Source organism: Miniopterus natalensis, chromosome 1 (assembly GCF_054644295.1).
Source record: "Miniopterus natalensis isolate mMinNat1 chromosome 1, mMinNat1.hap1, whole genome shotgun sequence".
NCBI lineage: Eukaryota > Metazoa > Chordata > Mammalia > Chiroptera > Miniopteridae > Miniopterus > Miniopterus natalensis.
In genome coordinates, this window is record NC_142081.1 from 104,850,708 (window position 1) to 104,865,679 (window position 14,972).

The following is a 14,972-nucleotide window of genomic DNA, read 5'->3' on the forward strand; positions in this document are numbered from 1 at the left end:
TATGGTATATCGGGGTTTGGCAACCCATGGCAGACAATTGTCCATGAATAAGATCAGGCTGGGGCATTTGCATTTGTACATAAAGTTTTACTGGAACTCAGCAACATTCATCTTTCATCCATTTTACCTATTGTCTTTGGCTGCTTTCACCCTACAGTGGTAAAGTTGAGTAGTTGAGACAAAGACTGTATGACCCATCTAGACCAAGATATTTACATATTGGTTTTTCCAGAAAATGTTTGCTAAGTCCTGTGGTACACATCTTTTATTTAGGATGCATGTAGTAGAAATATTAGTGCCTTATAATAGTACTTTCTGTTAGCACATTTCAAATCAAAAGATATGATCTGGGATATGAAATCTGAGATTGAGGAAAAATTTAACTCAGTACAAGAGCTTATTTTCTTATTATAAAGATTATAATAATTTATAAACATAATTCTTTGACTATTTTTAATATGTCAGTTAAAAATAATCAGAAGTATGATAAGGGAAAGAGTCAACTGAGCTGCTTGACATTTATTTCTCTGTCACTATGGTTGATCATTTTAGCTAATATCTTGAATTTGAGGTTTTCAAATTCTGATGTTTTACTTGGAGTTCAGTTTTATGTGCACTTTATTGGCAAAGTGTTATAAATATGCGAGGTCATTTATGCTATATCAACAAATAGAGATCTTAAGAAATAACTATCACTTGCCTTTGCCATCTATCATTGGAAATTTCTCTGTAAATAAGGTCAGTAAACTCAATGAAAAAAAAAAATCTAGTGATAAGCAATAAAATCATTAAGAAAATGCATCTTTGGTTAGTTTTTATATGTACCATATTTCAAAAGCCATGTAACTCAACATTGTCACTTTGTTTTTATTTTTTCCAGATTTGGATGATCCTGTAGTAACTGTTCATCAAAGTATAGGTGAAGCTAAAGAACAGTTTTACTATGAGAGAACAGTATTCCTCAGGTGTGTTGCCAATTCTAACCCACCTGTTCGGTACAGCTGGAGACGTGGCCAGGAGGTGTTACTACAAGGATCTGATAAAGGAGTTGAGATTTATGAACCCTTCTTTACCCAGGTATGAATTAAAGTACAGTTTATCCACCCCATGCTGTTAGAATATTTTCCTAATTCAAGCAGCATGCACTATTATATCTATTTAAAAAGAGTTTCTTCAAGCCTGGCTTTTTTAAAAAACAACATATTCTTTACTGAAGGATCAGAAGATTCAAATAATGAAGAAAAATTAGTTGTCTTTTTACATGGTAATTAAGTTTAAAATGTTAACTCTTGAAAAAGTTTTAAATTAATTAACATATATCTTTGTTCATAAGTTTACCTAGGTTTCACTTTAAAGTACATAATTATACATTTGCTGACTGCTTTTTTGGTGGAAAATATTTCTTAAAAAAAAAAAAAGACTTTGATGTCCTCATTTCAATGGTAAATAAGTTTTAAAGAAATGACAAAATCTACTTGAAATTTCTTTCACTTTGGCTTTAGAAAAAAAAATCTGTCTAATTTATGTGTTCATTTTTGATTTTCAATTATTTATGAGTAGAGCCTTAATTATGCAAAACTAATATGTCTAATGAGTCATTACAAATTTATTTTATAAAAATAAAAATTGAATTAATTTTTCACAGAGTGAATTTAATATGAAATATGTTTCTGTAATATATTGAGATTGGAGACTTACTAATTCTTGAAGAAGACATTGACATTTGTTAGGAATATATTGTGGATGCTGTTTAATTAGAAAGTTGTTTTGCTTTTTTTGATGGCTACAAAGGAGCACAAAATTAATCAACACAGAAAAGGTTTTAAATGTTTAAAAATGTATTTTGAAATATCAAAATTATTATGGCTGAGAATAATAATAATAATAAACATGATAGAGGCAATAAGATAAACAGGTGATTCACCATATTGTATAAGTTTTGAGGCATTGTAAGTCTATAATTAGGTAAATATACAACTAAATTTTAAATATTATAAATATTCCTTCAAATTTTTAAAGATTATTACAGATTTCACATCTCAACTCTCTAATAGCATCAGGTTATCCTGAGTTTGTAATTTCCCAGCATCCCATTTACACCACTGAATATATTTTCATATGTAGTAAACCATTTACTTTAATGTCTAAGGCCCAGCCAATTCACGTAAATATAATTACTAATGTTTATATATTTACTGAAAGAATGCATGATATGCAAACACATCTGCATATATCACATATTTGATAAATATATATAAATATCACAAATATCTATAAATATTTCTATGTATTGCTACTTAAAGTTGTAGAACAGCTATTACTTGCCATAATACAAATCTCTAAAAATTTTGTTCACAAGTATTACCAATAAATCTATTGTGATACAGTGTCAAAACCTGTTTTAATTTGACCCTCTCTTTTATGCCTCCCCTCCCTCCTTTTGGCATCAATTCTTCTCTGCCAGCTGACAAGATCACAATTTTTCTATATATATATTCTACACTATGAAAATTTATTCTTCAATTTTTACTAAAATCAAATATTTTTAGTTAAGAATAAAAAAAAATTGTTAAATATTTAATTGCTTAGATGCCTCTAGGGTTTAGAAATTCAGATAAATGATCAATGATTGTGTTTAATTCTACTTTTATTAATTTATTGTTTAAAATACGGACATTTTTAAAATTGAAAAACATGTTTTCTTGTTTAGCATGATAATGTTTATAGGCACTGAGGTAATTCTAAGCACCTATTCACTACATGGATATTTCTTACCTTCAGATGGGTCTGATCACTTGGAAATGAACACATGAGCCTTATCCAAATTTGGGGAAAACTTTATATTTTCAATATAATTAAGAATTTGTTTTAAAGTTATTTAACAAATACAATCAACTTTTCATTCATTTCCTTTGAATTTGTTACAATTTCTATGTTAGCAACTACAAAATACCACCTCATAAGAGCTCTCAAATTAGAAGTTATTGAATCAGCTTTTTACAGCAACTTTCATTTTTCTGTTCCTTCTTTTTTTTCTCCCATCCTTTTATGAGAAACAACTTTTTAATTTGACCATTTCAGCACTGTACTGATATTTCCTTTTATATGAATATCACAGGCTTTCTCTAACTTTGTATGTGCTGGTACCTTTGTTGTTGGACTGTTTGAATTAATTCCCTTAAGAAATATTTAAGAAACAAACAAGCTTTTCTTGCAATGCTGTAATTCACCTCCTGCATTTGATAATCACCAATAACATGCTGTTATACCTTCTATTTAAATGCGTCTTCCCTGCCTTTGATACTTGATTATTTTGCTTATCTGTCCTTCTGAAATGCCTATTATCTGTAACTGCCCTAACAATCATCTGGGAGCAAGAAATACATCAATGCGTTTACTTCTTTTTTTTTTTTAAATATATCTTTATCGATTGCAGAGAGAGGAAAGGAGAGGGAGAGAGAGAGATAGAAACATCAATGATGAGAAAGTCATTGATTGAGCCCCCAACCCGGGCATGTGCCCTGACCGGGAATCAAACCCCGATCACCTGGATCCTAGGTCGACACTCAACCACTGAGCCACGCCCAGCCCAGCTACATTTTATATGTACTTAATTTGTTAATATTAAACATATTTTATAGGTCAAACTGATAGAAACTCTCAAATAGAAGCACATGGAAAATTTAGTTCGTATAGCCACAGAGAATACTGGGTTTTTAATAGATGAGATGTTATCAATGACTTTTCTTCACACTACGCATGTTGATATCCTTACTGTACATGGACCTGATAAACACAAGTTCACCATACCGTAGGACAGTCACACCTCTCCATGGAATATGGCAGTAGGTTCCTGACTGTCTTCATGCATTATTACAGAAAACTCAAACATCTGAGTGATCATTTAAACATGTAAATGATTTTCTGATTTAATATCAGATATGAATACTAATGAATAAAAACTACTTGGACATTTCAGTGTATTGTAGCCTACAAGATCATATTTGACCTTGCTCTGTCTTCTCTCTCTTAACTAACTTTTTATATCTCAGATACTGCTCTAGTCACACCATCCCTAGACATGCCGAGAGTCTGTGTGCTATTAATTCCTCCATGTAGAAGGTAATTTACTTAGGTATCATGCCAGGGTCTTTTTAATAGTAGGAACTCATCACCTCCAAAAGGCCTTCCCTGGCAGATCTATCTGGAGCATCATCCCTTCCTTTCCATAGGGACTCTTTCCTAACACCCAGTTTTATTTTATTTTTTTCTCATAGCACTGAAACTATCAAATTATCTTGTGCTTAAATATCACTCACTAATTGTAGAGACTTTGTCTTTTCAACAGCTAGAACAATGCCTTACACATGGAAGATTCTCAATAAATATGTGTTCAATATTGAGCCAATACTCCTATGGCATTGTCTGGATTACTAGCTATAAGATGGTTAAAACTGACTCCAAGTTGTTAGTAGCTCCTGAATCACTCTATAACTCCATCCCTCTTTATCCATAAAGAAAGCTTAATGAATTGTGAATGAGAATGATGTTATAATTGAGCTTATTTTAATGTATTTAATTTCCAAACTATGACAATTTTCTAGTTATAATTTATTATATATATATATGGACTTGGCTGTGGAACCTTTATTTCTTGACTTTAAGTTACCTTCTTCTGAAGACTATCTTATTGTTTTCTTCTTTTTTTTAATTAAAACTTTTTAATGTTAACATTATTGCAGACCACTGCCATTCCCTGCCCCCAGCTTTGACCACCTACACCTACCCCCACCTCTCCCTCTTTTGGCCTTCACTACACTATTTTCCAACTTATAATTAAAAAAAAAAAAAAAATATATATATATATATATATATAATTTCAGAGAGAGGAATGGAGAGATAAAATAGAAACATCAATGATAAGAGAGTCATTGATTGGCTGCATCTTGCATGCATCTCACTGGGAATTGAGCCCTGAACCCTGCATATGCCCTGACCAGGAATTGAACCACTATCTCCTGGATCATAGGTTGGTGCTCAGCCACTGAGTCATGTCAGTCAGGCCAAACTTATAATTTTTAATTAATTTCTAGTTCAATTCCACTGTATCAGAAAGCATATTCTGAATAATTTTAATCTTTAAAAGTTAATTGACTTGCATTATGCTAAGCCTATCTTCTACTTTCATAAGTGATTCATGTACAACCACAAGAATGTGCATCCCAAAATTGTTGAGTGCCAATTAGGTCTTATTGTTAATTGTGTTGTTCAGATCTTCTGTATGTTTTCTCATTTTTGTGTCTGCTGTTCTAAGCTATTGAGAGAGCTTAGTTAATATCTAGGGCTTTATATATTTAAAATATATTATTAGTACATATAGATTTAGAATGATTATATCTTCCTGGTGGGCTGAGTCTATTATCTTCCTGATATTATATCTTCCTGGTTGATTATCATTAAGAAATGTCCTTCTTTACCTCTAGGAGTGCTTCTTACCTTAAAGTCTGTTTTGTCTGTTATTAACAACACAAGTTTTCTTTCAGTTAATGTTTTTTGCATTCTGGGAAGGTGGGGGAGCAGTAATTTATCTTTTACTTTCAAACTTTGTGTCTTTATATTTAAAAAACATGTCACTAGTAACCAGTGAATATATTTTCATTGTTTTTATCCAGTGGGACAATCTTAGTTTTTAATGAATTTAATCCAAATATGACCCACTTGTATTATTTTACATCTCTCTTTTCTTGCATTCTTTTGGATTTATCAAATATTTATAATATTTAATTTCCTCCTCTATTTAACTAGAGTTTTAAATTATTTTATTATCATTTAATTGTTTACTTAAAATTACAACCTGCACCCTTGACCATTTCCTCAATAAGGATATAAACATAGAATAGGTTAACAATATTTACCCTTTTTATATTTTATTTTGTGTAGTATTTTAATTCTACATATATTTAAAATCAACAAGATATTATTTTATTCTTTGAAACAGTCATTATCCACTATATTTATCAACTTATTTCCTTTTTCCATTTCGAGTCCATTTTTCTTTATGTGTGAGGGAATGTTTGAAGTTCAATTTGTTGTAAAGGGATAGACATGTGTTCTAGTACCATTTATTGAAAAGATCATTCTTTCACCACTAAATTTTCTTGCCACTTAAATTGAAAATCAATTGGCCCTATGTATTAAGGTCTATTTCTGAACTATTTATTCTGTTCCATCGATTTATATGTCTGTCTTTATGCCAATACCACACTGTCTTAATTACTGTAGCTTATAACAAGTCTTGAAATCAGGAAAGATAAGTCCTGCAGCTCTGATCCTCTCTTTCAAAACTGTTTTGAGTGTTTTAGCTTCTTTCTATTTCCACTTAAATTTTAAGATCCTGTTGTCACTTTCTACAAAAAGTCTGATAAGATTTTGAGTGAAGTTTTGTTGAATTTGTAGATCAATTTGAGGAGATCAATTTAAGATTTTTGAACTAAGGATGATTAATATTGGTGATGTATTATATAATCAAGGAATGAAAAACCTGATCCCCTCCATTTTGATTTTACTTTTTTGTCACATGTAGTATTTATTGTTCTATGAACAATATGTGAGCACATGTAAGATTTTCTAAAACCAGTTTTACTTAGATTTGTCATCCTTTGAGATATTGTTTTGAGTCTTTGTGTGTATATGTGTGTTTATCAAAGATGCATAGGAAGCTGGTCTTCTACTTAAGAAATTCTGGAATGCTACTTATAAAGAAATTACCTCTCAGGGCAAGGCAGCTAGTTGTATATAGCCACCTGAGAGCCAAGGTTTCTTTCTCAGTGGGCCGTAGTAGGTATACTTGTGTGTAGGAATCACAAATGCAAATGCCTACTGAGACTAATCTGGTAACATAAACATGTGAATATATCTGGGAATATGAAAATAACAACTGCTGAGGCTTGCCGTGCATGCCCGCTTTTCAGAAAACAATAAATCACCTGTTGTCACCAGAGTTCAACATTTGGCCCTTCTGGGCTACCATTTTGAAACTCTGCTTGAATCCAGTTTCCTCAAGGGGATGCAGTGGTGCTTGCAATAACATTTCTAGTCTCATATGATATCAAATATAGAGAGATACAGAGGAAGCAGCGTTTCTATAAAAGTTCTGTTGAGTGAAAATAATTAGAATTAATAAATTGAAAACTCCAGGGCTAACTGCAGCCTCATTGGCACATTTTTATAATGAAGAAGAATATGATGTAGAAAACATTTTTACTCAGGAATCTACTTGATAGAAAATAATGTTCTTATTTGTAGCTTCTAACTGCTTTGGCAATTTGGAAGAACTGTGAATTATGGTTGTCCAGCAGGAGAAAGCAATGCAATAGACTTAGCCTACAGTTTTTATTTCTACAATGATCAAATATAATTGCTATATAGGTTGTAATTTACAGAGATATCATATCTAAGTTTTCTCTATATTAAAAAATAAAACCAAATATTTCTTAGTAACTACAGAATTCTGTTATTGAATTAAAGGCATCAATTATTTAGTCTACATGTCAAATTTGTTTTAGATTTAAAATTAATTTTGTGTTGTATGCATCCTTGAAATATTTTCCAAGATTTACTTTTGTTTTGATGGGGAGTTTAGTATAAAGGCTTTGCTATTTGTAATGAGATATGAATGATGTTTATACTTCTCCTTTTGCTTAATGTGCTAACAGATATATATGTATATATAGATAGATATAGATATAGATCTTAATTCTTAGGTGTTATTGATTTTTACATCAACTGCCACATGTACCTTCATAATGGAAGTACTTTCCATGGCTGTATTGGTATTGAAAGACTTAATAATGCTTTAATTTATTTCCATATCCTATGGCCTTCATGTTTTCATAGTGTAATTAAGATCCAGTTGACATAACTGAGATCAACTATGTGCAAGATATTGGCAACTTTCTGCCAGAGATAGAGGTTAGAAGCAAGGCTCCTTCTCTAACTTTCTTGATATTTATGGGGAGAAGTTAAGGTAAACAGCAATTATGATACAAAGTAAACATTATTGTCAAAATAGAGGCGCACAATGCTCCTATGGAGAGAACATTCAGAGGGAAATCAACAGCATCTGCAATACAGAAGGAAGCTAACATCTCCAAAGATTGACTATGTCTCTGGTTGGCTGGAACAATACTTGGTACATGTGTGGAAAAGTGGGAAGGTACACTGGGATTATATTGTGGAAGATTTAAATGACATCATAAATCTGCTTATTTATTAATGTTAGAAAACTAAATTATTTTAAAGTTATTATTTCTATTCAATAACAATGCTCTGTTTTTAATAAAATAAAATTCCTAAGGTAAGATATATTTATCCCACATGCTTATTCATATTAAGCTAATAACTATATCAATTTGTATTGAATATTTATTATACCATCTTGTCGAGTGACAAGATTTTCTTTATACATTTTTGTAGGTTATGTTTCTGAAATAAAATTGGTGTGTTTCTGAGGCTGGTGTAAATTCAAAAGCATGTAATGTAATATGTCTAAGAAGAGTAACTATGCTTATCATACTTCCACTCAATACTGAAGATGTAGGCTAGCATACATTGCTATCGATGTTTGTAATAAATTATAATAAAGTTGCAAAAAATCAGTGCAAATTGGAAGTCTTGTTTTTTACTGATGTCTGAAAATACATATTTTTAAAGATTCTAATTTTATAAGTAAAGTGGAAATACTGCTAAGGCTCTGGTTTTTATTTGACTAGAAAATGTCACCATTGGTAATAGCCACTGACAAATATATAGAATACTTTTTCTTTATTTTACTTTTTTAAAAAGTAGTTTTAAAAGTTTAAATATAGATGTTGAAAATATTTTTGTGAATGTTAAAGAAATGTGTACTTGAATTTTGCAAACTACATATACTCTTGCTATTTTTATAAAACTTTTGTAACGATGTTCATGACATCATATTGTGTATTGTAATTACACCATCTAATTACAAGACTGAACATATTTACATCAATTATGTAATTTGTTATAATTAGACTAATTAGACTAATTATACAATTAGACAATAATCAACGGAAAATTTCTTTTTACAAATCATGGAAATTCTCATGCAAAAAGCCTTAAAACAACATCACAGAATACTAAATTTATATGATCAACAAAATAAAATCAATGTTAAGTGATAGAACATTTATCAGTTATAAAGCCTAAATCATTGTAAATATATATCCATATGTACATACACACCATTTGTTAGCCTAACTTTGGGAGCTGTTTATTGAGAGTAACAGGCTCAGCTTGAATGTCTTCATCATTTTCTGAATGTGGTGAAGTAATTAAGTGGGTAAGTTTCAAATCCTCCCATGCTCTGCCTGTTTCTTCATTATTTCGGTATATTGTGTCTGGATTAGCCCCTCTGCCTCTTTGACATGCTCCACAGATTAATCTTACATACTAACATAGATGACTCTACTGTAGGTATACACATCTTGGTATATTTTGTTTCTGAATACAAGATGTAAATCATCTTAGCTCACCGGAAACAACTATCTAAATCCATGCTAGCTCAACACTGGGAAATTGTGTATCTAAACTTCACAGTAAAAATTATTCTTTCCTTTTGTCTGTCAATCTCATATGCCTATTTTGTCGCACTGTTCTGCATGAGAATTACCTAGGGTATGGTGTGTGGAAACCATTTTATTTATTAGGCCATACTTGTTGGTGTATATAAATTGTGTGAACTCTCGCACAAAGGGAAGGTGAATTCTCTAAACCTTAAAATCTCGATACTACTACCCAATTTATATTCTTTACTTTTAGACAGCATAAACACCAGCATCATATCTGACAAGGAGCTTTGTTAGGTACCTGTACATAGATGCTAAATGACACTATGATAATTGGTCAGAGAGCGCAAGAATTATATTAGTAGAAGGTTGCTGACTAAAAGTTTTACAATAGATAAAATATAAAATGAAAAACAACCAAGAAGGGACTAAAATATTATATTTTTAATCAATTATTTTTACATAAGGGCCTGTCAAAGTAGCCAGGTAAAGTGCTAGAAATAAGCAGAGAAGTAGAGAAGCATAAAAAAGATTTACTACATTTTAACAAAAGAGTGTCATTGATAACAGTTTTAGTGGAGTGCTGAGATAATATCCAGAAAATGTGGTTTAAAAATAATTGTTGCCTTGGCCCGGTAGCTCAGTTGGTTAATGTCGTCCCCTTAAGCTAAGGTTGCAGATTTGATCTCCAGTCAGGGCACATATAAGAATCAACCAATGAATGCATAAATAAGTGGAATAACAAATTGATCTCTCTCTCTCTCAAATCAATATATGAAATTTTAAAAAATTATTACAAAATTAATTTGTTTGTGGAAACAGAAATAAGAAATGCTGGTAGAATATAATTAACTCTATGTAAATAAATATACTACCACTAAACCTAAATGACTTTATTCTTTGAATATGTTTGAAAATTATTATTACTGTATGATTGCTTTAAGGATATCTTAACCTCTATTGTATCAGGTGCCCAGTTGATAGTAAATTCTAAAGAAATATGTATAAAATAAAACTCTGAGTGGTAAAAGATATGTAATTATAGCACTTTTAATTGAAAAAGTATTCATTTAAAAAGTGTCTCTCTTATACTAAGTCTTGTGCTAGGTGCTTGGAACTTAATGATAAGAACAAGACAGACATGAATCCTGCCCTTTAGGGTAGTTAACAGATAAGGGGAGAAGCTGGCAGAAAATAAATCCACTATCAAAATAAATGGAAAAATGAGAATGTGTTATAGACAGATATCAGCAGATCTCACAAAACAATATTTCTCTTCCTCCAGAGAGCGAGGAAGGGCTTACCTGCGGAAGTAAGGAGTATTGGGAGCTAAGAGTGAGACTGAACTATTAGGCACAGAGGCATGAAAAGCTGTACATGTGCAAAGGGTTTGTGGCAGAAGGAAGCGGGATATGTGCAAGGGTCAAAAAGAATGAGATGAGACCGAGGAGAAAAGAAGAACGCAGGTCATACAGGGTTGACAGTCATGTCAATAGCTATTGTATCTGTTTTTAAGAACAACAGTAAGCTATGTGATTTAAAAGCGGAGAAATGGCGCGGTCAGATTTGCGTATTAGCCTCATGTGCGTAGTTTAGGTCTTTACATTTGCTCACATTCTTCAACTATACTAAGCAGGGTTTTTGTTGTTGTTGTTTTACCTGAATGTAGGATTTAGAGCTATGATTACATTTAAAAACAAATAAAAAGAATGGTTGAGATTAAACATGCTTAAAGGTCAATAAAAGGATCTAACTGATAGGGAGATACTGCATATAGGAATAAGAAGCAGTAATTGAAAGTCTAACATTTATGTTATTAAAGAGAGAACAGTAGATTTAGAGAAGAAGTAGTCCTAAGTTCAACTTAGAATAAGTTGATTTTTAGGTGTCGGTGGGACATCAGAATGAACCTATTGAAGGAAAAAGTCTGGCTGGCCCAGACGGCATGGCTCAGCTGTCCAGCATAGACTGAGGATCCAGGAGACTGTGGTTCGATTCCGCGTCAGGGCACATGCCCAGGTTGCGGGCTCGAATCCCAGTAGGAGATGTGCAGGACGCAGTCGATCAGTGGCTCTCTCATCATTGATGTTTCTATCTCTCTCTTCCTCTCCCTTCTTCTCTCTGAAATCAATAAAGACATATTTTTTAAAAAACAGTTAAAAGAATTGGTATATGCATCTGAAACTTAAGAGAGAATCCTGGAATAGGAATACAGACTTGATGTAGTAGTGGGGGAATAGGGATTATAGTAGAAATTCTTCAGCAAGGCTAAGATCACCTAGGGGAATTTTATAGTGAGATTAACTAAGGAATAAATAGAATTCCAGGAAATACCAACAGTTCAGTGTTGAGAGGAGAAAGAAAAGCAAAAAATCTAAGCAGTAACAGTCACAGAGGTAGGAGGAGTAGGATACATCACCTCATTTGAAAGTTTTCTGAGTCAACTGGTTCTAGTATAACATTTTCTTTCAACTAAGCATACTTTTCTAGGCATTATATCTGGTTAAATTAAGTGATAAGTGTAATACACTGAGAACCTCTTTTAAATATAAGTTCTAGAAATAGACACACTGACTGTGTCTATTTCTGTGGGGTGTATTTGCATTCGTTTGTAGAGAAAAAAATACAACGTTTTTTCTAAAGAAAAATTAAGAGAGACGGCTTTGCTTATACCACAGAGGAAAATGCTAAAGATGTGACTGAATTAAGAGTGAATTTTAACAGTGAATGAAAAGAATTCTGGCCACAATGCTCAGGCACACTGAAGGAGAGATTCTTTTAACACATTTGGAAACCTCTGTGTGTCTGCCTATGTGTGGGCAAGCTTTTTTTTGCAAATGAATAGTCATTGTCTTTATAGTATAGTCACTCTCTGATCCTTTTGAACAATGCATGCAAGTGTTGCCATTTTTAGGATTTGAATGATGTTACTGAAGTAAAATAAAAGAAACACATGGTTCATGCAGATGTTATCTGGAAAAATATTGACATTTTGAAAATTGCTATACCAAATATGATGTCATTGGGATACTGGTCTGTCATCTTCACAATTAAGTTACTTATGAGAGAGGAACCATTTTGCTATTTTGAGAGGATGCATAGACTTTGGAAGGTAAAGAATTCCCAGGAAACTTAATTTGAATTGGGCAGGAGGGTGGGGTTTTTTTCTTCTTTTTATTGTTTTCTTTGTATGTTCTTTTTACCCTTTGAACAATTTCAGTGTTTTGTCATGGTTTCCTGGCTAATGGGGGGTTTGTATGATATTTCTGGCCACTTGCCTGATTTGAGTCTATTTGCAATTTTGCACATTTACCTGGGACACCTAGAACTTGAACTCCTGAAAGTAAAATAACAAGCACAATAATAACATAGCTACAGTCATGAATGCTTTTTATGCCGTTTTAGATCTATCATCTGTCATTGCTCCATATTCACAAAATATTTATGTACATAAATTTAATTAACTAGCATTACATTGACTTCATTAACTTTGCTCTACCAACACTTTCATTTATTGGCTCCTTCACAATCCTTTTCTTTCATAACATTTGATGTTGAAGTCTGCATAGATTGCAGTGTTTGTTGAATAAATTCCATTATTAAGTACACTATTCTGATCTTTGCATAATAATTTGCATAACTACCACCAAAAATAGATTTTGCCCCCCTAGGAAACTAGTTTTCTAAGAAAATGTTATGAATTTTTCTTGTAGTTTGTTAGTTTTTATCTCTAGGTGCATTACAGTATTATTTAAAAATGTAAATTTTTGGTTTTTTTAAACTTAGGATACTTCCCTTTAAAAAAAAAAATTAAGACGATCTCCCAAATTCTGCTAATAATATAATTCAATACAATATAATGCCATGATTCATTCATTCATTCATTTTTATTACTATTGTTTTTTTCTAATGACCTTTTTACATTTTCAGGGTGAAACAAAGATCTTAAAACTAAAGAATCTTCGACCTCAGGACTATGCTAATTATAGCTGCATTGCTTCAGTGAGGAATGTATGTAATATTCCTGATAAGATGGTGTCATTTAGACTTTCCAATAAAACAGGTAAGGAACTATCTCTGAAAGTTTTATGTTTACCCTTCACAACTAATGTTTAATGGTTCTTTAACTTTCCTATAGACCAAGTGGTTTCTATAGCATATGTATGAACAAAGCATCTTTTTTATTTCCCAGAAAATTCTGTGATATCTGAAAAACTTTTGGTAAACAGACACTGAATAATCTAGTTGCAACATGCTCCCATGTAATATGTTTGTTCATATAGCATACAAAATTATTGTTTCTTATTATTGAATTCACAAATATCACAAGCAAGCCTATATTCTGTTCAAAGAAATTTCTTAGAAATATTAGATTCTTTATATAAAAATTTGTGATCTAAATTGCTAAAAGTGTTTTATGATTCCAAAGCTAAGTAAAAGAACCTCTGTTTTCACTCTGTTTCAAGTCAAGAAAGCTAATTGGTAATTTTGAGTAGGTGTTTTAAGAAAGTATTTTCATAGAGGATGTCAAAACATTCGCAAGACTAAAGCTTAAGATAGCCTATGTTTGGTAATATATATCTCAAAATAAATGCAAACATTCAGAAGAAATTGCCAAATGAAAGAGCAAAGAGAGAGCACGTGGATACAGAATCTTTTGTATGATTGTGTATAAACAATCAATAAATTAGAATTTCAGCTGGTTTTGGGAAACTTTCAGTGCAATTAAGATGAAATTTTACTTTTAAATGATTATCTTAAGATCAAAAGTTAATTACTTTTTTCATTAACAAAAACTCTGAGAAGCATGGGTCCTGGTGTGCCTGGCTTTAGGTCTTGGTTCTGCCACTTATTAGCTCTTGGATCTTGTTGAGCAAGTCACTTTGCCCTTCTTTGCCTCAGTTGCCTCATAAACTCATAATATTGTAGGAAGGAATTAATGAGCTGATAATTATAAAGCATGTGGAACACATTTTATTGGTTCTTCCAGCAGAGCTAGTCAGCAGCTCTATTCAGCTGGGAAAGATTAAAGCTGGGGTTTTATTGAAGGATGAAAACAATGCAGACACAGACATTGATTTCTCAACATATGTTCCAGGCAGTTGTTAGCATTTTGAAAGATTCATTCTTTTATTTATTCATCAGAAACTTATTGTGTTTCTATTATGGGTCAGCAATGATAGGCATAGTGAGATTGACTGAGATGTAAATTGCCTTAAACTAGAGAAATGCTCTATTAAGCAGCAGATAAAACTCATTAGAAGACAGCAAAAGAAGCATGTGAGAGAGAAAATTAAACTTTATCAAGATGGATGGCAAACACTTGACAGAAACTATATTTCAGGAAAAAAAATAGAAGCATAAAATCTTAGTGAACTTAGGACT

General features: G+C 31.9%; 1 protein-coding gene across 1 annotated transcript in view; it reads left to right on the forward strand.

Annotated features, from left to right (window-relative positions):
- MDGA2 (MAM domain containing glycosylphosphatidylinositol anchor 2) overlaps positions 1–14,972 on the forward strand; it is an 826,450-nt gene that overhangs the window by 529,414 nt on the left and 282,064 nt on the right. The window contains exons 4-5 of the mRNA XM_087824881.1: positions 881–1,077; positions 13,518–13,650. Of these exons, the coding sequence (XP_087681007.1) occupies positions 881–1,077; positions 13,518–13,650 (330 nt within the window). The remainder of the gene's footprint in view (positions 1–880; positions 1,078–13,517; positions 13,651–14,972) is intronic.